Source organism: Pteropus vampyrus, unplaced genomic scaffold, assembly GCF_000151845.1.
Source record: "Pteropus vampyrus isolate Shadow unplaced genomic scaffold, Pvam_2.0 Scaffold99, whole genome shotgun sequence".
Taxonomy (NCBI): Eukaryota; Metazoa; Chordata; class Mammalia; order Chiroptera; family Pteropodidae; genus Pteropus; species Pteropus vampyrus.
Window position 1 is genome coordinate 4420293 of NW_011888880.1, and position 25314 is coordinate 4445606.

The 25314-nt window shown below is 35.0% G+C and overlaps 1 protein-coding gene across 1 annotated transcript in view; it reads left to right on the forward strand.

Moving 5' to 3' along the window:
• Positions 1–25314, forward strand: part of CUNH8orf34 (chromosome unknown C8orf34 homolog) — a 291185-nt gene that overhangs the window by 213837 nt on the left and 52034 nt on the right. The window contains exons 8-9 of the mRNA XM_011364628.1: positions 4755–4840; positions 9936–10012. Of these exons, the coding sequence (XP_011362930.1) occupies positions 4755–4840; positions 9936–10012 (163 nt within the window). The remainder of the gene's footprint in view (positions 1–4754; positions 4841–9935; positions 10013–25314) is intronic.

The following is a 25314-nucleotide window of genomic DNA, read 5'->3' on the forward strand; positions in this document are numbered from 1 at the left end:
ACTGCTTGCTTCTAAATATATGCAGGATGATTTTTACCTCTTTTCAAGGGACTATAATATAACTATTCTATAGTATTCTGTAGAAAATTTCTCACACGTAAGTTGGGTGCTTCCCCCCCCTCCTTATCTCCAAGGTGAGCTGATCACTAAAAAATACCTTTGGAATCTCTTTTAGAGTTTACAGTGTATGAAGCTCAATCTAAGCTAGGCTTTAGGAATATAAAAATATGAAAAGTAAAACTCACGCCTTTAAGACACTTGGAGTGTGTTGACAAACAGACATCTAAACAAATGTTAAAATATAGTAAAATGAAGGTTCTGGTAAAGATTTGCATAGGTGCTAAGACTTCTGGAAGAAAAGCTTCTTAAAAGAGGAGAATCTAAAATGAAAAACTAGATTTAAGCCACATAGTAAAAGAAGGGAAAGTAAATTCTGCTAGATAAAATTATATAACGACACAGAATCTTAATAACAAAATATCTGCCAGAAAGTGAAAACAGTTTGGAATTTATGGAGCATAAAACCCGTGGTAGAATATCCAAGATGAATTTGCAGAGACAGGTAGGGGTTGTGCAATAGAGAGACTCAGATGACTTGGTAAGGAAACCATAACTCATCTCGCAGGCGATGAAAAGCCAATAAAAATGGTAGTTCTTAAACTCCTTTGAGTCAAGGATTATTTTGAGAATGTGGTTAAAGTTACTGTCTTTCTGTCCAAATAAGAGAACATCAACTAAAAACTTTTCATTCCATTTATTGTGAATTAGCGTCATTCCTACTAAAACCTGTCAATGGTCCTCTAAGAATACTCACATTAGGATCTCTTACACTTAAATATTTAAAACATAAGGATAACATGGTTGGATTTGTTTTGAACTTTCTGGTAGCCATGTAGAAAATGGATTTTTTGTGAGTATCAGTGAGGCAACTATATAACAATCCAGGCGAATCAAGATGAGCAGCAAAATCATAGTAGTTGCATAAAGAAAAAGTGATGGTTTCAAGGAAACTCTTTAGGCAGTGTGATTAGCAAGGCTGGGGATGATTAGCCACATGTAGTACAGGGAAGGATGGTGATGAACGTGAGTTTGCTTTTGGACATGTTGCCTTGGAGATGCTTATGGTACATCCAAATAAATTGTCCTGTGAGAATTTGGGTACACCAATTCTGAGCTGAAGACTCAAGATAAAGATTTGAAAGACCTGAACCTACATGTGATAAAAGCCATGAGTGGATGAGCTGATTCAGGGAGATGGTATAGAGTGGGAAAAGAGTATTCACACAAAGTACAGCTGAAGATTAGATGAAAGCGGGGTCTTAAAAGTTTCCATTGTTTTTGGCAATTAGAAGGTTAGGCAGTCTTGATGGAAGCAGTCATCTCAAAATGCTAGAAGCACTAACCAAATTAAAATAGATTGAGGAGTGAATGGAATCAAAGGCATTCAATTAAGGATATTCAGGGAGTTTGGATCAAAGAAGAATAAGCAAGAAGAAGCAACAGCTAGATATTTTAGATAATTATGGGAGGGATTTTTTTTTAAGGCTGAATGTGAAGTGAGCTTGTTTACATGCTGTAGAAAATGAACAGTAGAGATGAACAGAATGACTGGTGGTGGATAAAATAAATTAAGGTTAAAAAGACAGATGAGATGACAGGATTCAAATCACTAGCCTACTGGGTGATCTAAGCCTTATATAAGAGAGAGGTCCTCTCAACCTCTGTGAATTGGAAAGATGGTGAATATAGGTAGAGATGAAGATAATTCTGTAGGTGACATGTGAGGGGGAGTAGAAGGTCTTTATTCCAGATTGCATAATTTTTCTGGATGACGTAGAGGTGATATTTTTGAAAAGACTTTGAAAGGAATGAAAGAAGGAATGACAGCCAAGAAGCCCAAGTTCAAAGTTGGGGACCATTGATTTGTATTTACCAACCCTAGGGTGTCATGATTCTCTCCAGCATTGTCCAGCTGTGCACGTGCAAGAAAATGATGGATTAACACAGGGTTCGATTGTCGTTGGCAGTAATGACAAGAAGACATGGGTGCATGGGAACTGAGGAGACAGCAAATCCAGCTGAGTAGAGCAGGATGGGACTCAGGAGAGGCCAGATACTGGGAGAAAATAGAGAGAAAATGGACATCTATGTTTAACTGAAGAGAAAGTGTTAAGGGCAGTGCATCTGTGAAAGAGCGTAAAGGAGGTGAGTTTGTTAGAGAACCGAGCATTGGATTTAAAGCTTTCTGACGTGGAGCAGTTCTTAGTTGACTGTCCTTGGGTTAGGCAGGGTGAAGTGGAAGAGAAGATTTCCAGATCTGAGACGGAGGAACTTTGAAGTTAGTGAATAAACACACATGAACATGAAAATTATTCAAGATAATAGTGACACTTAAGTCAAAGAAGAGAAAAATGAGCCTGAGCAAAGCTTTCATAGGCAGAAAGATGACAGGTTAATATTTATAATCCTCGTTATCTGAGGTGGAGGGGTTAGGGAGCCTCCCTTGGGAGGAGGTACTGTGTTCTTAGAGGCAAAAAGAGGTGTAATATTCTTAGAAAAGGCTTTCAATTACAACAGGGTGGAGCAGGACACATTTAGTTAAGGGACTGAGAATATAGAAGAGTCTTGACTATGAAGGAGGAGTTTTAGAAAGCAAAGAAAAAAGGTTTGGAGTATGAGTAAAACTCTTGTTGGGAGAGAAACGATTTAACTTTTATTAAGACTGCATTTCCCGGACTTGCCCACCCAGCCCTTGTTTGCATAGCACCTATTAACCTCTTACAGAAGTAGGGCTGTGTGGATTACAGCTCGGAAGGATTGGCAGGGCACTCACGGGTGGCAGGGCTGTGAAACATTCCTCAGCCAAGCTGGTGCCAAGTCACGGTAAACTCAGCTCTTCAGGTATCTGGAGGGCAGTGTTTGGATAAAGATGAGCCAGCTTTTAAGGCCACCCAATTTGTTGGGTTGTTTTCACGGCCATTTGTCTTTTTAACTCAGCTAAATTGAGAACTCTGAAATCAGGGACAGTTACAATTTCTTTACATCTCTACAACATTTGGCTTATTATTGAGCATATTAATAAACGGTCAATAAATATTTCTTTTTACTGAAGCTTGCAATGAGCAAAAAAAAATTACAACTTAGTTTTTATTTCTTGCGTTGTTCTGCCTTTGTTGGAGATCTATTTTTTACTTAAGTTTTTGACCTAGTTAAATGCCCAAATGTATTGGAGTTCATTGTCAATTTTTAATAATAATTTTTACTCACACCTTTCAATGTCTCATGTACCTACATACTTTCTATCCTTGAGAATCTTTTTGAACTGGTTCAAAGACAATAAAAGAATATTTGTTATTGCTGATTAGTGAAGTACTTATCCTAATTATTAGAAGTAAACAAGGTAGGAAGAAATAGTTGGGCACATTTGAGATGTATGTAGCTAAGTCATTCATTTAAAAGTAATATTTTTTCAAAGTAAAATTTAAAATATTAATTAAAAGTATACAATCATATATATTTGACCAAAAAGTATTATATTTATCAGGATATTACCCTTGAGAATTCTTTAATCTTATAATACAGTAAATATGGCTTTGGTATAGAAGATAATTGTAAGTATAAATGTATAATATATACAGAAATATGTGGAATTTAATATCGGAATATACATGGAAATATAATTTAAAATATTTATAATTACACAAATGGTAAAGAGAGGTGTGCATAGACGCTTGAATATGCAAAAGTCAAATTCAAATGATTATGTGATTTCACTGGAGTATATAAAAGCAGAGATATAAAAGAGTTGAAAATTTTATTTTGGGGCCCGGTACAGTTATGGACTGTACTTGATTTTTTAAAAAAATATTAATGCTGTGTGTTACGTATGTGTTCACACTCTTCTATGAGGGCACTTGCCATCAGCCAAATGCAAGGAAAAGTAAGGCACTGGCAGAAACTCTGATCTCTGGATTGTGTGACGTAATGTCCTCCAGCATTGGCAGAGCTTATTCTGCTGTTCTTAGGACAGAGTTCCAGCATTTATCGATGAGCTCCACCTCGCTCGATGAAGGAGTTTCACAGTGCAGTATAAACCCAGCCGTTCGAATTGGATTTGGCTGGTCTACTTTTCTCACTATAGAGATGTGGATACGGAGGCTCAGAAACATACTGTCAGAAAATATCAGCACAGCCTTCCTCTCTCCAAGGAGACCCAGTGTCCCCCAGGACCCCGGGCAGTCTCGCGCGTTCGGGGTCTTCACTCCTACTGTGAGACTGACCTTGATCCGCAGGCCTTAGAGCTCAGGTTTGGTTAATTTGGAGAACTGGGTTTGATAAACCTCGAGGTGACCGTGGAAGCCCTCCAGTGCACCCGGACCCAGCGGTCCGGCGGTCCGGTGGGCATGCCGTGTAGACTCTTGCATGCTGTGTAGACTCTTGCATTTTCTCCTGCTCACTTCCTCATTGTAGTAGTAAAAACATTTGCTTATAAGCCTTTCTCCAGTCGGGCTAGGAAGAAACGCAGCATCTACCTGGACTAACCTTCCCATGTATCCAGGAGAAAAAAAAAATGAAGATCTTTTCCTTAAAGTTTAGAAAATCAAAAACACTGTATTACAAAGATTTTTGGTATATTTTTATTTCTACTTTGAAGAAGCATGGCTGATTTTAGAGTCCAAAGGTTCATAGTCAGACCCCCAATAGTATGTAGTTCACATTTCTAATTATTTCTAATTATCTTTTTAATTATTTAGGCTTCAAGGAGATAACCTGGCAGAAAGGACAGAAGAGACATCACAAATACTTCATTCTCCAGACGAACTAATCCCACATTCTTTGGGTAAGTTTTAAATCGAACAATATTTATCATAATTTTATTGGCGCTTAAAGATTTAAAAAAGAAAATGAAACTAGACCAAACAGCTTCCTCTGCACCCAATCACCATGGCTGCTTGTCATGTGACTGTCCCTCGGACCGTGTGTAAGGTGAAGGGCAAAGGAGTTTGGGATCTGAGGAGCAGCCTCTTAAGGTCTGTGCCTGTTTAAGGTACAAATGGGTCAAATATATATATGTTGGCTACTCTCCAAAGTTTGCCACTAATTTCAGCTTGTTTTCAGAACTTCATGTTGTCTACTCCCATTCACATATCGTAGACCCCTTCAGTTTTTTCCTGCAGAAGTGTCAATATTATACTCGCTTTTTTTTTCTCCCTCTCTCATCCTTGTATTAAATGATTCTCAAGTCATGTCAATGTCACTTCAGAATTTCCTCTCCAGACCAGCCTCTTCTTCGTTTTCCCTGAAACTTCCTAGTCTGTACTTTCGTCCTCTTCCTCTGTCTAGTGTAACAGCCCCGGAAATAGTCCCCGAGTTCTAGCTCACTCCTCTTCAGTTCATTATCTGCCTAAAAATAAAGCCGCTTATTTCATCTCCATTTTTTATGAGACAAAATTAAAATTCCTTAGCTTAGCATATTAAGTTCATTTCAGAACACTTCGAAATATTTGCTGAATAGATAAATAAGCACACGTAACGCCATTACAGTGGCATCCATCACTGCCTCATCATTCAGTGTTCTAGTGGGAAGCAGTCGGACATCCAACTGGGATAATTAAAAGAGAAACTATAGCAAAAGATTTCCTTTCTATCTGGATAGAGGAGGACATCTTAAATAAGATATAAAAATTCATAACTATTAAAGAAAAAAATAAAAAAATACTCAACTATGGAAAATTAAGAACTCCTGTTCATCAAAGAATGCCATAAACAAGTGAATACATAACCCTCAAAATAGGAAAATGTATTTGAAATATACTTATCACTGATCAAATATTAATATTCGGAATATATAAAGAACATCAACAGTTTAATAAAGAAGAGATCGACAAACCAATAGAAAAATAAGCCACGGATCTAAATCGACATTTCACAGAAGAGGAAACTCAACTGACCAGTGAGTATTTGCAAAAAGCTTAACCACTCTAGTAATCAAGGAAAAGAAAATTAGGACCACAGAGAGATGCTGTTTTGCCACCTTTCATTTGCCATTAATTAAGAAATGTGGCAAAACTAAATATTGTCGAAGACAAATAAAATGAAAGTCATACACTACTTGGGTATAAACATTTTGGAAATAACTTTTCATTATCTTAAACTCTTGAGCATTTATATAATTTAAAATCTAGACACTCCACTGGTAAATATTAACAACTGTTTCTTTGCAAAAGGAAGGCCTGTTTTGTAGAGACGATGGTTTCTGTGATGTAAACACTCCCACCGTGGATGATTCCAGGCAACTGATTTGAAACGGCAGTTAGGTCTCTCGGTCAGTCTGGTATGAACAGGTTGTAGCTCACAATCAAATGAATTTTACAAACATAATATTGATTGAACAAAAGCAAGTCATAGGATGACATTTTTGTAAAGCTCAAAACCAGCAAATCTAAGTAATACAATCTTTAGGAAAACATACATAAGTGATAAAACTATATTTAACGAAAGGAATTAGAAACTCAAAATGGTTATCCTCAGGGGGGATGGGGATTCTGGAGATGGGATAAGGAAGTTGCTCACAGATATATAAAGATGATTGGAAATGTTTTAATTCTTAAATTCAGTGATAGGTTTGGGGTATTTATCATTGTGCTTTATAATTTAAATATACTGTATATTATACATACATTTATTTACATATACTTTTTTATATGTCAATATTACCTAATTAACACTTAAAAATAAAGTGCTTTGGGAGCATCAACCAATGCCAGTGTAGCATAATGCAAAAAATGATAATAGTTTGCAAGTATTCAAATTTCTCGTAATCCCGATGACATGAAACACTCTCATGATAGACCTTTAACAGCGACAGCACAAGTTGGGCAGTGCGTCACCAGCAAAATGGGTGGCCCAGGGTGGCCATTTGTTGACACAAGACAGATATTATTTAACTATTAGCCCATTATTTAAAAAAAATTCCATCAGAACCAGCCCAATTCACCAATCTACAAATCTGTATCTTGCAGCAATCACATCTATAGAATAACTGAGAATTATAGGGATTTCAATTTTTTGGAAAATTAAACAATTTATCAGTAATATATTGATTACATTTACTTGCATCCACTGATGGGGGGCAAGGGGAGGGAGGGCGGGAATGTATTCATTGTGTTTAAGCTCCTTTCTTAAATTGTTTATATTGTACATTCTTCGCATTCAATAATTAGTAGACTTAATTAGCAAATTCCAAAATATGAGTTTCTGATTCAGTACATTATTTTCCATTTAAGTTAGTCACATCACTAGATCCAATAATTCAGTATTATTGGAATTATTCAAAAGTGATAATATGACTTTTATGTCAGCTGTGTGACCACATTGAGCTTAGCTCAATAAACATAAATATTTCTATACATAGGTGTAATTTTGTGCATTAAAAAGCCTATTGTGACACAAACAGCAAAAATAAAAATAATGACAGGAAAAAGGTGAATAAAGCTAAACATTGTAATAAACTCTACAAATTTCTAGGTTTCCATGAGCATGCCCAATTAACAATAAGAAGCAAAGTTCTAGTTCAAGTACTGCCAGAGACTTAGATTTTGACAAAATTACTTTATCTCTCTATGTTTCAGTTTCTTCTTCTCTAAAATGAAGAGACAAGGTAAACTCTAATATTTGACCAATTCAGAGAGTCATTTTCCCTCTATGTGATTTAAAATAAGAAACTCAGAGAATGTATTGCCTGTATTTTGAAAATTGTATATACTTATAAAAGAAATTGTTCACAGTTGACAGGGCAAAATACTTTACACATATGCACTCAATTATTGTTAATAATCAGTGTACTAAAATACTTTTAAAAAATGGAACTCCAAGCATGAAACATGAAGGTTTTATTTTCACGATATCTATTTTCCTTACTAGCATGTTGGACTGATTTTCTGTCACCAGATTTGAACTATTTAGCAGAGTCCTTTCAACTTAACAACTTTCAATATGGTTAGATATGTACATTCAAAAATATTCTGGCAGGATTTTACAGTTGTTCTTCTGTACTATACTGAATGGAATTGATCATATTTTAGACCTCACTAGATAAGGTACCAATAATCAGGAAGAATTCAACAAAAACAAAAACAGAACAAAATGTAAAAGAGAGAGAGTCTTAATAATTATTTTGCTCAACTTGTTTTGAAAGCATCTAGTAGAGTGCCTGGCGTATAATATTTGTTGAATAAATGAATAAACAGATATACAAATAAGTGAGTGAACGAATTGATTAATATATACATGCATTAAAAACTCAAACAGAACAACAATGCCTCTTTAAAACCACGGACTTCTCACTAAGAAGAACTCAAAAACTCAGTTTTAGTATTTCTAACCTTAAAAAATCAGCAAACCCACTAGAAAGTTGGTTTTCTTCTCCTAATAAGTTGCTTTGTAATGTAGAATAGAACATTTTAATATTGTTTACTTATTAAGTCAGTATTCTACTGAAGAATTTCAACACAAATAAAACAGGAAAAATACTAAGTGAATACTAAAATTATCTAAGTATTTGCTCACAGTTTAGTAGACTATAATTCAGTCTTGGAAGACTTAAATTATGGCAATTATACATCCTAATTTAAAGAGTCTATCGTCACTCTTACAATTGGGTTTTAGTAACTAAGGGTTCAAATACTTTTTGTAAGTAGATTAATATTTTGACACAGTATAATTCTCATTAAATTTTGCTTCTTTTTACTGTCTATGTTCTGTTTGGAAGGGTGGTAGGTTAAATTTTTAAATTTATTTACAACTTGAGAATATATGTGGTTCTCCCAAAGTCAGTTTTATGGTGGAAAGAATTCCATGTTCTAAAATGAAATCTACGTCTACATCTAGATAAACTATGTGCCCTGGGATTTAGTAGCTTTTCTTCTTGCATGTAGAATTCTGAATTATCAGAGATAGGGGGAGCTCCATGATTCAGAAACTATGCTCATGGATTTATGCTGAGCTTTCCATTGTCTCCTGGTCTTGGGTGGCCATTAAGGGCTTGAAGGATTTAATGTTCTCATTTTTATTTCAGAGCTCACATCTTATGCAACAGGAAAATCTGTCTTTATATTTATGTGAATCTGAAGGAAAACTTTTAGGGGTTCATATGGCTCTTTTAAAAATTAATAAATATAAGAAATCAATTTTAAGTCTTCAGTGGTTTAAAATGCCTTCCTTCTAACTGAATTTTTATTCGAATAGAAGGTATTAAGACTCAAATTATTTCTAGATGCTCTACATATCTACTCTTACTGTAGGATTTTTATAGCCCGTATAAACTTTGTTGTTATAATTAATTTAACTCAGCAGACATATGGAAAGGGTTGCCATCATTTTACTCCCGTATTTGAAAGCCACTCATTCATTCCTCCATCTATTCAAGCTAAGTAATCGCAACTTCTTTCCATTAAAATATTTTAACAATATGCACCCTTCTCCAAAATTTTCAGAATTTGCCATCCCATTTAAAAAGAGAGAATACAAAACGATACTTAAATTGTGTGGTAAAGAAAGTAAGAAAGAAGACAGTTTAGAGATAAAACAAATAAATATAAAATTACAAACCAGAAAAAGAACATTAATTATAAGTTCCAACAATTAGCTGGATGATATGCTAAAAAGAAAAAAAATTAGCTCTATCCAAGAGAGCAGCAGTTCTTGCATATTCCAAACTTTGCCACGTCCTTCTAAACTAGAAATTCTTAACATTTTTCATTGGTTGTCTTTAAGCTGAATAAATAACATTGTACACACTTATTTAACTCACAAACACTATGCTTTTTCAACAACCAGTTCAGTCACTTTACTATCCTTCTCATAATAGGCTTGCGTATCACAGAGCCAATAAGCAATATGTGACTATAATTTATTCATTCTTTTTGTGAAAATAGATTCTTTACCTGGGACCGAAGAAGCACTAATGGAGGAGGGTAGAGAGTTCGAGAAAGCACCTAAATTAACAGGACCTGTAAGTATATTCATTTACTTCTTTTTTTAATCTCTAAAACTAATCGACTTCGCTAATAGGAAAATCCAAGAGAAAAGAATAGGAAACAATATTCTTTAAATTAAAGAGTATTTTAAATATGCATCCAGCTTTTCCTGCATAGTCATGCAGAGTGCCTGTGTTGGTAAGTGGCCAGCTTGATTACAGGTCTACAGCAAGACTGTACTAAACTTGTTCAGCTATTACGGAAGAAGATTTGAATGGGCTGGAGAAAGCTAAATTCTGATATTATTACCTGTTTGCTGTTGCACATGAACATTCTATAAGATTGTGAGTTGCTATTTTAAACTTCAGTAAATTTAATTAAACATATATTGATAGAAAAATGAAACTTCACATATCCTGAAAGTTTATGTATAACATAAGCATGCTATTATTCATTGTGAAATCTTTGTGATATTTTTGTTAAACTGTATCTCATCAATGGAGTTTATTGGGAGAAAACCCAGTAGGTCTAAGATTTCTAATGCAATATAATGTTGAAAGAAATACAGAAAAAACTGAAATCTACATATAAATTCTAAGTGTAAAGTTTATAAAAGCTTCTGAGTTGTTGTAAAAATGGCCATGCAATCTTGCATTATCCTAAACTTAATGTTTAGACTGGGTTTATACACTACAGTATTCTCTATATTGGTTCCCTTAGGGCTGCCATGACAAAGCAGCCCAGACTGGGTGGCTCAAACAGTGGAAATATCTCATAGTTTTGGAGGCAGAGTCTGAAATTCAAGTGTCGACAGGGTTGGTTTCTTCTGAGGTCTCTTGGCTGTCTTTTCCCTGTGTCTTCACATCGTCATCCTTCTGCCCATGTCTGTGTCCTAATCTCTTCTTTTAAGAACACCAGTCACATTGGATTAGAAACCATCCTAATGAGCTCATTTAGCTTAATTACCCTGTCTCCAAGTACTCTGAAGAGCTTTTGGTCAGGATGTCAACATATGAATTTTGGGGAGTCATAATTCAGCCCATAACACTCTCCGGTTGAGGGCACCACATTTTCCAAAGGATTTCATAATAGAATTAATTAATTAAAAAATTACTGATGAAGTTAATGTATCTGTTTGTTAAATTAATAAATCTTTATAAATCAATGTATCACTTTTTCATTGAAGCTTCCCTGACCTTGTTTAAAACTTCAAATATCTTTATTTTTTCGTATAGTGCTTATCACCTTCCACTATACTATGTAATTTACCTATGTTATTTATGTTCTGTCTCCTTCCGTGTGCTATAAGGTCTATGAAGACAAGAATTATTGTGCTTTTTTTTTTTCACTTTCGTATTCCTGTACACAGCAGACACACAGCTAAAGAGCAATGAGGTTGGGAGTTGAGCACTAGTCAGTTTCCCTTGGTATTCCTAGAGCTTTCCTGTTTCTTTTTGAAGATGTTTGTTAAACATCTTTTAAAAATATTTCTCACAACTAGTACCCATTGGTCTCAGTTCTATTCTTCTGGTAATAGCCTGAGCCCAAAACGTCCTCTTAACTGATCTCCAGATGTTGCCAGCACTTAGCATGTCCCATCTGAGACTATGTTTTCCAGCCAAACTCAATCTGTTCTTCCAGCCAGTTCTTCTTACATTGTGTAGTTTACAAAGATTTCGGCACCTTTGATGCTTTCCCTGAACATATTCTTGTTTGCCAAGTTCCCTGTCAAGTGTGGGTTATGCCACAACCAAACCCAGGGTTCCAAATAATGTTCTTACATCAGAGTGTAATGGGGGATGCACTTGATGCAAATATTATCTTTGGAATGTGACCCTGCGTGGTATTAACTTTTTTTTTAAAGGAATTTTCTGACATTTATAAATGACTATGTCTCCATAACCTCATGATGATAAAAAATATGTCATTATTTAGGCTGTAATAATCTGTCATTTATCGCTTTTTACAAAGATCTGTTTTATCATCTGTGAATTCCACCAAAATCCATATATCTCTTATATCTGAAAGGATACAGTTAGATTCTTTTTCTAATAACTTGCCAAAATCGAGATGTATTCTGTTCATAGTATTGGGCTTACTTAATAATATCTAACAACCCAAAGAGGGTAAAAAATGAAATTTGCTGTTTTGGTCAAACTTTTCCTGAGTGATTGCAAACTGGCTCTTAAAGATTTTTGCTATCTCTTCACAGTGCTCACGATCGCGCTTTCCTAGCGCAAACATTTGTTCTAAGTCAATTTCACTTGTTTTCGTTTCTCACTCATTAGATATTGAGTTTTTGAAAATTCTAAAATTCCATTTAATGTTAAATTAACATTTAATTTTCTTTTGGAGACGTGGAATATGAACAATACTTGGATAAATTAATATCAGGATCTCAAACGTAATTTCTAGATGGTAGATGCTTTTATTATGAAGAAAATGTGGATTTAAAAAAAGTATGTCAGATTGATGATATTTTAGATACAAATTTCTTAAAACATACTTCTGTATTTCTTTGAATTATATTTTTGGTTACTCAAGAAGGAAATTGTGGTTTTATCTAGATATGAATGGGGAATTGGAAGAACACAGAACTTTTTCTCTTTATTACTGTAAGAAATGCAAAATAGTTCAAAGCAAATTTTGAGTCATATCCTGCAAAAATATAAACATGCCACAAATGTTGAAAACCATTTAGAATTAACTTCAACACATGCTGTCTCTATTTGCTAACTTTCCATGTTGGATAGTGGATGTTAATTAGTGGGTAACAGACTCTTGGAAATTTTTTCTGCAGTGGCTTCACCTGTGTTTAAATTATTTCATGAATATTTTGTGCATATTTGAGTGAAGTAAAGGCAACATTTAGATTTAGGTTTTTGTCCTCATCCTGAAAGCAACTCATTCTTTTGGAATTTCCCTCTCCCCTTTCCTCTTCCTGTGTTCTGGAATGTCTCCTAGCATATCCAGAGTTTGGGAAGATTAAGGCTGGATTCGTTAGATAAAACTGTTGATTAAAAATGAACCAACAAAAGGGAAATCTTAGGGAAAAAATACCAAGCAGCAGATATCGATTATATCCTTTTATTCATAAATGTAGTACATAATTTATTTTTAGATCATGATCTATAAAGACTTAATAGCAATGATTTTTTTTGAAAAACAAATTATCATCTAGAAATATATATATATATAAATTTCCCACAAAAGGTCCTATTCTCACACTTTCTCATCTTCTTCTTGTTCTTCAACACTCCTGGCATAAAGGACATTATTATACTTTATTAAAACGTCACCTAGATGTCCAGAGAATGCTCCATCTATGTATTCTTCTGTGTTAATATCAATGCTTTTTAAATTCCACAATTCTTATGACATTCTTCATCTTAAAAATTCTCTTATATTAAACAAACATATGATCATAATGGGAAGATGAAAAGATAATTAAGAAAAACATTCGACATTCAACATCTTACTTATATTTTCTTTTTCCTGTGTAAATCTCTCATTTCTTTTATTCGTTGGTCGGCGCTGACCAACTCAGCATAAGCTGACTCCCATGAGACTTTATGTAACTGGTCATCATTTCCTAGTTAAAGTAGAAGAAAAATTAAAAGAAGGACTCCTGTAAAGAAAGGTTCTTAAAATGCCCTGGAGTTATATTTTTAATATGTTTTCCTTCTGAAGAGTTTTATCTATTTGAGGAGACACATACAATTAACTAGAATGATAGGAATAATAATAATGATATCACATTTATATAGCGCTTTTTAATCATTAAACATTTTCATATATTCTATATCAATTGTCCCTGAATTTTTGCAGTTTCTATGACTTAACTCTTAGGCTTGGCAACCTTTTTGTGAAATAAGCGGTACTCTAAGTTTTACTTGAGCGTACTGAGCTTCCAGAAGATCTGGTGATTTGTCCTACGTTCCATCAACAAGGCAGAACTAAAACTCATATTTCCCAGTGCCCAAACTCTCTTTCACAGAACTTCTCAGGGTCCATTAATTAAATTATTAAGATACTTTAAAATAGCACATGTAACATAGAAAGTATAAAAAGGAGGCCATTATTAGTAAGCCTCTATCAAAGACAGGGTTATTCATTAGATTAAGTAGCTAGTGAAAAACTAGAAGTTTGAAGGATTTAGATCTGATTTTCTGAAGTTGGCATTTCCCACACATACCACATTTTCCCAAGATTCTATGAATATCAAGAATAAATTTGGGATAGATGTAAATATAATACTCATTTGCTAACAACTATAATTGGAAGACATGAAGATAAACACTGATGGGTATGCTTTCAGTAACACATATGAGTGAATGGCACAAATTCAAAAAAGAGTTTTGACAGGAAGAACATTGATCCTAAACGAATTTCTCTTCACTGAAAAGGATTAGATGAATTGTTTTCTGGTAATTTTTAAAATTTTTCTTTGGCCAATGAAGTACATAGGTCAGCCAAGAGTTCTACCTGTATTTCTTTACCCTGTCTCATTGTCAGTTAGTGCAGTGGAATCTTGTGACAAATCCCAAGTGCTCCTGGGAATTGTGTTCAAAGAGGAACTCTGCTACACGCAATGAGCACTGATTGCTGAAACTTAAGGAAAATCCCGTAATTTGCTGAAATCCAATGACTTTTCACATGATGCAGGTCTCACAGTGTCTTTTATTTCTGTATTCTAGATACCTGCGTACTACTTTCAAGCCAGATAGTGTGAGTCCCCTTGGAGAGTCATACCTTTATTTCATTTCTTCTTTCCAAGATCTTTACCTCTTCTAAGCCATGCCGTAAAAGACCTGTATATTCAACAGATGTAAAATTACAAAGTTATTACTTAGATTTGACAACAAGCATAAAAAAGAATTGTACCCATAGCTTTCTAGTATAAAATACAGGTATACATTTTTAGTGGACGTTTAGACTATTTCTTTAACTATAAATGTTGATAATCCTACTTTCTACCATGTTTCTTACTAATATTTTCCTCCCTACACACAGCTCTCCCCTCCTGAAAATTTTAACTGTTTCACTATCCTTACTTGACATTTTAAATATTTCTAATAAAACATCTTCCAAATTCTTTTTCATACCCAAGTATAACTTTATGGTAAACAAATTGTTTCCCTTTTTTTAGAGGTTTATATTTCTGTGTAAGTTGATTTAAATACCTGGTTAATGGAAGCAACCTTGAATAATAGATTAATGAGCAAGTTGCAATTTTTCTTGCATTCTATATCTAGTATGGAACATGGGCACACAACTAGCATTTGCGGAATTAAGACTAAATGTATTTAACTTGTACTCTTGCAAAGTGAAAAAGAAAATAAATTAATGTTCATTATTATCTCATTAAATAGAAGTAATAAATTATGTTGGATTTTGTCTCTTGGAAGGCAGCGAGCATTGAGAAATTGCTGGTAGCTAATTGTAGCGGTGAATTGTCTGCTAAAGAACAGCGATTAGTATGCAGTTTGCTCAATCCTAAAGATTTTACCATTTCTCTTTCCTTTTAGTCTATGGAATTTTATTTGGCTTTTATCATTCACAGATATAGGATGCCAATAAAACTACTTAAAATTAAGTACTGTGAGTAAGCAAGTTATCTAACCAAATTTTAGAATCTAGTGGGATTTTTTCTTTTGACATTTTAGGTCTGTTGTTTCTAACACATGAAGGATGGAAATATTTGCCTAAACCTATGCAAATATTATTTTTTAAAACTTCTATGAATTTTTAAATTGTAACTTCTAAATGTCACATTTGCATCAGAAAAAAATGGCTTAAGATGATTAAGTATGACATAAATGTTAAATCATCGATGGTAGCTTTTGTGATTAATCAGTCTCTTTACATAATTCACTGTTTCTCCAGTAGCAAACTTGTGACTTTATTCCTTGGGAGCAGTTAAATTCTTTATTTTATTTTTAAGATACTTGGAAGGAAGGGTGGCCTAATATGCACTGATGTGGAGAAGTAGAGTGGGTTTCTAAGTGAAGAACACCCAAGAAGATATATGATGGCCCAACTCATGAGGCATCCATTAATTCTCCTAAATATGATGGGCAAAAGAGAATATCTATTTTGATATTTTCAGTATTTTGAAGTTATTGCTAATTATTATAGTGACTGTCAGCTACTGTAAATTTTCTTTGGCATATAAATAGATGAGAGCGGAAGGAAGCAATATGGATTATGTTTGTGTAGTGAGGTAAAAACCCTCTACATACATACTTTGGTTATGGTCTGTGTACGGTGTTGTTGGAATGGCCTGTTTGTGTGCAAAACACATTAAGTTAATATTCAGGCCCTTAGTGGGGATGGAAAAACATTGAGATTCTCACAAAAATATTTTCCCTTACATGTTTGTCTTCTTCAGCTAAGAAAACTACATAGATTACACAAATGTGATTGGGCAGAGTGCTTTCCTACAGAAGAAGCTTAACCATTTGTGGGCTTCCTTTCACTCTCAACCACATTAATATAATCAAGATCCTATTTAAGCATATTATAAGAAGTGGTCACATATATAAAGTCTGAGTCTCAGGAATGTACTGACTCAAACTGAAAAAATATATATTCCTGCTATTGTGTTCACCTAACACAATATATATTAAAAGAACATTAGAGAAATAATTACTTTAGAAACTACGTTTGATGGGATATTGACTCTTGGGTCTTATTGAATAACCATCTCTTTTTAAGATACTGAACTCTCTTTTCTCTTTGCCACACATCATAGATTTTTGGGAGATTTCCAAATGTTAATAAAATATCAACAGCAGTATCAACATTCGATTTGAAAAATATTTAAACTATAATTTCGTATAATTTCCTATTATCTCTGTTACAGTTTTCTTTATTCCAAATTTATTTTTCTTATATAAAATAACAGTGTTTATTGTAAAATTTTTGGAAATTCAGTGAAGAATATAATTTAAAATCCAGAAACCATTACATAGAGATGAATTTTTATATTTTGTTTTAGCAGTATTTTTATGCATGCATGTTTGTAAATATGTCATACTGTAATTTAAATTTTGGACTGTAGTCAGTAAACAGCTTTACTTTCTGATTTTCTTTACTTTAAATACCATAATGACAATAGTTTCACATAAAGTTCTTTGTAAACCTAATTTCAATATCTACATTTTTTTGCAGGCTTATCTGTTTTAGTATCTATTAGACCAAATATCTTCTTATTTTTTTGTTTTTGTTTTTTATTTTATTATTTTTTTAGCATTTTATTTATTATTATTAGTTGCAAATATACAGTACATTGGTTAGACATTTATATAGTTTATGAAATGATCCCCCTGATTGCTCTATCTTTCCTCTGGTTCTACACATAGCCATTACATTACTGCTGACTGCATTCCCTATGCCATGTTCCCCATCTTGAGAAAGAAGAACAAAATTGGAGATATCACAGTACCTGATATTAAACTATACTATAAGCCTATGGTAATCAAAACAGCATGATGCTGGCATAAAAACAGATACATTGATCAGTGGAACAGAATAGAGAGCCCAGAAATAAATCCACATCTATATGCTTTTTTAATATATGACAAAGGAGGCAAGAATATATACAATGGGGTAAAGACAGTGTCTTCAGTGAATAGTGTTGAGAAAATTGGACAGAGACCTGCAAAAAAATGACCACCTTCTTACACCATATACAAGAATAGACTCAAAATGGATTAAAGACTTAAATGTAAGACCCAAAACCATAAAAATTCTCTTATGTTTTTAAAGTTTAAGACTTTAATTTTAGTGTCAAACCATAATACAGAGTTGTCATATTTGAATTAAAGTTAGATTTTTGGGGGTTGGATTTTTCTAACTAATTTGTCCCAGGTTACTGATGGTTAGGAATAGTGACAGATGTTTTGGGATCCAGGCATTTCAGCCCTCAGAGGAACTGGTTTGGGTCCTATTCTGGTGCAAATAAGCCTCCATGGTGTATTGTACAAATATTATTATTTTCTATGTTTGTTTTGATGTAAAAAGGGCTGGTAAACACTTTTTTTGGTTGCTTCTGAGATTTGGGGCTTAGAAGTAATGCTTTGAAGACAACTGTGCACAAAATCATCATGCATCTCAGTGTTTTCCCTAGGCTAGATTCTTAAAAGGGTCAAGGAATATTAACCCTTTTATTAATTTATTAACCCTAATATTAATTTAAAGTTCTTAAAACATACCAGAAAAAGTTCATTTGTCACTTTAACCAAGAATCTCCCAAACCCTTACCAGAATTAAGTATTCTCTTAAAATCTATACATGTGCAAATAAAGAATTAGCAAAGTTGATTTAGCATACTGATAAATGTAAAATAGAGTACTTTTGGTCCTTAAAGTTAGATTTCGTTGTTTACTTGTAATTTTTAAAATTACTAATGAATCATTTTTACATCTATTTATTAGACCCCTATTTCTATTTTTTATAAATTGTTTTTGCTTTGCCATTGGCTGTATTTCTTTCAGTGTGTTTGTTTTCCTGTTGACTTGTTAATATTCATCATGCATCAAAAATGATGACTTGTTTTATTTAACGTTTGTGGTAAATATTTTTAGTAAGTTTTCCTTTTAATGTTATGATTTTTTTTATTATATTGAAACTCTACTTTTTCTGATTTCTTTCATTCCTTTTAGATACAGCCCCACCCCCAATATTAGATAACTATTTACCTAAAGTTCTTTACATTTTTTCTTTAAATTCTTTAATCAATTTTGAGTTTATTTTGGTGATTATTGTGAAGCAAGGATCTAACTTAATACAGTCTCAAGTAATATTTGTTAATGTCATTTGTTTTTAAGAACCCATTCCTTTTATATTAGCTTGATTTTTTTCTTTTCATCTTAATTTATTAGGGATAATAATGTCCCAACTAATACTTATTTAGTATTAATTTTTGTCAGGTATTTTACAAACATTATCTTTTATTCTTTGCCAGAGGTCTTAATTGTTATGTGATTTATAGATGGGGAGACTAAGAGTGAGGGCAGTGTGATAACTTGCCTTAGGTCCCTCAGTTTGTAAACTAATTCAGGATTGCACCCACCCAAGGTGGCTGAAATCCACCTCACTTAGCCACTGCGCCATCTGGGCAGTGGAGAGTTAGCCTGTGTTGACTTGTGTACTAGTCTTGTTTTAGTATTAAAGCTTTCCGTGTTTTGATTTAAAATAGTTAAAGCCTTTTCTTTCATTCATTTTTTTTTTCAGAATAAAAGAATTTAACCATCGTCGTACAATAACCAGCTCTTCTGTATTGCAGCCCTGAAACAGAATTATTGATTTTTCAAAAATATAGGCTTAAGGTTTGATCTTTTGAGAGAAGCTTGGTATATCATTTGTCAGAATATAGAAACCTACTCATCAGATTTTTGTGGTTTATTTCATTTTCTTATATAAAAAACATTTTATCTAGTGATTTTCGCAGTTTCTAAAACAAAGCTTAATATTCACAAGAATCTTATGAATTAGAGACAGAATTGATATTTTAACTTCCAGTTATTTTGTTCAGCATATTGGGACATTTTGATTCAGAACTAACACAAGCTTTTTGGAAAAAAGGGAAGCTGAGTAATTTATAAGTAAACATCTCTCTAATGTCACAACTGTAAAAAGTTACTCATATTTCTTAAGAATCATGGCTCAGATGCCTGTACTTATTTCATTCAAATCTGAATTTATGGAACTTACCATCTCCTTTTTTAAGTTTCACTGGTGCTTTTTAATGTTTATTAAGAAAGCGTTTGCATTCCAATAGTAAGGAAGTGTGCATGTCATAAAAGGGAATTTCTAGAAAAATCTTCTAATCAAAGAACTATAAAGGGTATATTGCCTAAGGAGACAAACTTCAAATGAGGTCAAGAAAAAGCAATCAAGAATCAGCAAACATCTTTATTTGGAGACCACAAAAGTTGCGTAATATCCATGTCGAGTCTGTTTCTCAGGAAGGAACAAAAATATCCCAGCCTGGAGGACTTGCAGACCAAGGATAATAAAATGAGAGTAAACAGTACTCCGAGCCTAGACGTGCAAGTTATTGATCTCTGCCAGGAATGCCATTTCCTTCCACTGTCTCTTCCTGTGGTTCCACCACTTAAAGACCATGTGAGCGATCAGCTCAGGGGAAATCGATAACTCTCGGTGGACTTGCCTCGCTAGCTTGCATTTTGGGTGGATCATCACATGCATGACCTCTCCCTGATTTTAATTTTGCTTGAAATCTTTCCCAACATACCTCCCACCTTCAGATTTCTTTTCTTTCCATCTCTTTCTTCTGGCCAATCACTGCAATCCTCAGCAGAAACTTCTTCCTATAGACATGCCACGACTATTTCTCCCGGACAACTAATCAAAGAAGCTGGAGACCATCCTGGATCCCTCTGTTTGCTTCAACTCTGGGTCATGACAGTCACATTCACTATCTTAAGATCTCTGTACTGCTTTGTTTGAACTTATTTGTCCACATGACCATCCAACCCAGGAATTCTCATCTAGAGGATAATGCAGTACTGCAAGCACCTCTAGGGGGCCAGGCCTTCCTGATTGAGGTTCACCGCTATATGGATAGATATAGATAGATAGATAGATAGATAGATAGATAGATAGATAGATAGATAGATAGATAGATAGATGGATGGATGGATGGATGGATGGATGATAGATAGATGATAAAAAAGGGAAACTTGTTGAGAATGGCTAGCAAATCTCCTAGACCATATTCTCCTAGAGAGCAGGGACCCGGCTATCCCTGTGTGAAATGCTTTAGCTTTACCTATATTAACTTCTTTAAAATTGTTAAGATAAGTTTATCTCCATATTTACATGGAGAAACTAAGTCTTAGAGAAGGTAAGAAACTACAACTAATAGTAGAAGTGTGACTGGAACCTGCTCTACACTGGATGTTTGTCCCCTCAAAATTAATAGGTTGAAACCTCTTCCTCCAGTCCCCAGTGTGATGGTGACTGGAAGTGGGGCCTTTGGAGATAATTAGGGTGGAGTCCTCATGAATGGGATCAGAACCCTTATAAAAGAGACCCCAGAGAGTTTCCTTGCCCCTTCTGCCATGTGAGGACACAAGAAGAAAGCTGTCTTTGAAGCAGGAACTGGTCCCTCACCAGGCACCACACAGAATCTGTAGGCGCCTTGATCTTGGACTTACCAGCCTCCAGAACCATGAGAAATACAGTTCTGATTTTTATAAACCACCCAATCTATGATGTTTTGTTAGAACACCCTGAGCAGATTAAGACAGAACTGAAGTGTGTCACATTTCAAAGCCACGGTCGTCTACCCTGTGGCACTTCTGGGATTCAAGTCGTCACTCTCCCACCTGTTTTTGGAGGCCAAGGAGCATGAGGCCGGGAGCGCCATTCCGGGCCCTGCTCCCTTCAACCAGATCGGCTCTGGCATTATCTGTCTTATACATATGGTTTGGGTGGAAGATTTATTTTGAAAATAAGAATTGTCCTGCTATAAACAAACTTCAAACAGAAGAATATTAAACATTTTCAAGATGGACAAAATTAGATATGGGAGGCCACAGCGATATTTTCTTGTTCTTTAAATTAATTGCAAGTATGTATGACAAATTCAGTCCTTAGAGACTTAAAGAAATATTTGACTGCATCTTCGAGCTACTCCTCAAGTTGAGAAAGAAAAGAAGTAAAACCCCATAAATGCAGTAAGTCATGAATAAATGAAAACTGTTAGAAATTCACGAGGAGGAGTTTTATACTTGGGGAATGACCCTACCAGCCTTATTATGTTCACTTTTAATAGGTATTAAATTTTAACTGCATTACTTCTAATCAAAACTTGTAATACATCAAATTTCCACTTGCTCTTTTTGTGAGAATGCTTAATTATTTAAATTCTGTTCTGAGAGGCTGGTTGTACACAATGCAGTTAGTTCATAATCTTTAATTCAACAACACTTCTGTCGCATTTAGGAAAAACTCCTTATTCTGATGTTGACTGGTTTCCTGCTAGAAATGTTCTCCATTTCTCAGACTAGTGACATTTTCATACAGCTGTTGACATAAAAGGAAAGCAAAAAAAACCTTAATAAGTCTTCTTTTGTATATTGGACATTCAAGCGTAACATACTCATTTTATCTGTGGTTTTTCAGTCTTTGCTCAGCCATGATGTGCGAATGTCAAATAAATAGTCGACTTTTGATGTGTTTTCACACAGTCAGTAACAGAGATTGTAACAAGGCAAACTTTGTCTTTACAAATCTCTGCAGCCGGGTTTCAAAAATCAATAACTAACATTTATATATGCATTGCAGTTTATAAAATGCTTTTATATTGTTCCAACAATCCTGTAACTATTGTTGTTATTCCCATTTCAAAGATGTGAAAAGATGCTCAGAGAGACTAAGCTTCCCTAAATCACATAGAACTGGAATTTCTTTAGGCTCGTTCTGAATAGCCTTTAAAATTTTAGCAAATGCTTGGTGCGGCTGGAAAAATCATCAACCAAATTATCGTACCGTGTTTGACATGAGTCTAGAGATTTCCATAATATGGATTACCAACATCAGGATATTTTTACCAATAATATAATAAAGCAGAGAATACCACACCCATCTCACACTCACTCTGTAACCCTTCTAGTGCATGTGCGACAAGCCTAACACTTGTGTTGCTTCCACGCCCAAAGCTTCTCTCTGTTTTGGGGGGTCACTTCAGTCCCCAGGCACCCCGGCACACCCGTTCACTGTTACCCCCAAGGCAGCCAAACTGCAGGCCATGTCAGGCCCACGTGCCCCAGTCCACTCCCAGCCTGCCAGTTCCAGGAGGAAATAAATGCACCCCAATTGCTCCTCTCTGAAAAAAAAAAAAAGAAAAAGAAAAAGAAAATAGAATTTTTATTGTGAGTTGTATTAATGTCAAGATATGTAGCACCTAGCACAGTGACAAGAGCAGGAGATGCTCAGTTGATGCTTGTTGGATTGAATCGAAGGAGGAGAAATCACTCAGAATATTTGGGTGTTCTGTTCTTCGTTAGCCACCCTTTCAAAAGGGCCACTGTCATGAGTAGAATATAATGGTATACTTCAAAAATAACATAACTCTTTCGACTTCACTTAAAGTTGCAGCTTGTCTGTCTTGGGTACTGCAGGTTTGCTAAAGCCTCTCGCTTAGGGCGAGGGTCGTAGGGTGACATGGGTCTTGAGTAATTTCTATTTTGTGGCCTTTAATCTCTTTTGAAATTTCTCCTTTTAGCTGGTTAAATAACAATACATGCTAATCAGATATTTGAGTATGGTGTGGTTTTCTCATGGTGGCTGTCATGTCAGTATAGCTGTCAGTAATGGAATTGTGCTCAGGTTGGCTTGGGAAGCAGGAAGTCCCTGAATCTCCAAAACACGTTCTTTCCCCTAAAACAGGCTTAGAAAGCAGACCCGAGAGCAGAATGCTCTTATTTTCTCATTTTGAAATCTTATAGAAAATAAAATCCTCCTTATCCTCGGCGTCTTTATCTATCGCTGCCTCCATTTTCTGTCCTCGGTGGAAACCTAATACTCTCCCACGCATTTCTTCATCACTCCTTTTTTTACGCAAATGCTCGTTTTTCTCAGACCAGTTATAAGAGGCAGCATTGTGTTTATCCTAGTTGTCCATTGCAACTCACTTACTGTTCATTTTCAACTGTAAGTAAAAATTCTTTTTCTGAAGTTCATATTATTTGATACCGTGTCAATGTACCGCTCACATTCTCAGTCACTGAAGACTTCGACACTCGGTGGAACCAAATTATCCAACATGCCGTCTTCAGAATTTCTTTACATTCTATTCTTCAAAGCTTCCATCTGATATCTGACACCTATGGCCACACCCTGGAGCTGATGAGACCTAGCTCTGTTCTATCTCTGGACTCAGACTCCAGGGTATCAGTCTCTACTGAGGATACCCTTTTGGTTTTCTCATTCCCTTAGCCCCATCCCTTCCCGTCTTTAACTTCCATGAGAACTCCAGATCCTAGTGCCGCCTCCTTATGGCTGCCCCATCTGTGTGACCTCAGTGATGAATCACTTCAATGCATTGCTGACTCAGCCTTCCTTTGATGCTGACTTCCAGCCTCGAGTTCATCCAACCTATTCACTCTCTCTATTTCTACACACAGACTACAGAGAAAAATCACATAATTTTGGAGATTGTTGAATTTCGGAAATAATGTCCTCTAATTTTATTTCTCAAATCACCTTGACAGTTCATTCATCTGCCTTTAATGTCTTTTTCCATCCCAGTTATCCCAAACTTATTCCTGGCTCCTGATTTCTCAAGACAACAAAACTAACCACAAACAAAACCATACAAATAAAGAAAACTCAGGTCCATCAAGTATGACATCTCTTAACATCCCATAAACCCATACTCAGGTATATCAGCAGCCCCTCACCTTTATTGTTCATCCAGTCTCAGAGGAAGAGGTTTGATTATCCTGTTTCAGGATTGCTCTCGAGAAAATTCCTTTCTTTCCTCCCCTTCCTCCCTCCCTTCCTATGCCTTCTTTCCTTCCCTCCTTCCTTCCTTTCTTTCTATAAACATTTCTTTTTTCTGCTGTGTTTTCAATCCACCCTTTCTTAATTTCCTGCAGACCGTGGACATTCTCAAGCATCTTCTACTAGCAAACAAGCACATGAATTATTTCATGTTTTATGATGAGTGAAACAGGCCCCTTTCTCCCTCATGCCCTTTACATCAAAGTCCTGGAGAGACTCGGCCTCCTTTCCACTCATTAATTGTTTAGCCCACTGCCAAAGTGAACAGTTCTTCATGTCCAAGTCCAGTGAACTACTGTTGGCCTTTTTGTGAAAATTGGTGTAGTTGACTACCTCCTCTTTATTCTTGAAGGTCCTGCTTCTTTGTTTTCTGAGACACCATTCTCTTCTGATTCTCTAGCTCTCTAGCCATCTATCTCGGTCCCCTTTGCCAGGTCTCTTCCTCTGTCTGCCTCTAAAATTTTGGTGTTTACCAGCACTACTTCTTGTCTCTCCGCTCATCTTGCAAAAACTCTCTCTCAATAATGTCATTCACACCCACAACTTCTACTGGCTGCAAGTCCAGTTCTCTCTTCTGGATTTCTCCCTGAATTTCAGAATTATATATACAAAACTAAACCAAACCAAAACATCACCACTTACCACAAAGGAGAAAAAAGCAACACAGAACCCAATGGCATTTCAATCCTAAAATGTCAAAGCTAAAATCCTTAAACTTACCTTGTTTTTGCCTTAATTCAAACTCCTCAGCATCTCTTACCCAAGCTTTTTGGAAAATTATCTTCCTGCCTTTAGTCTT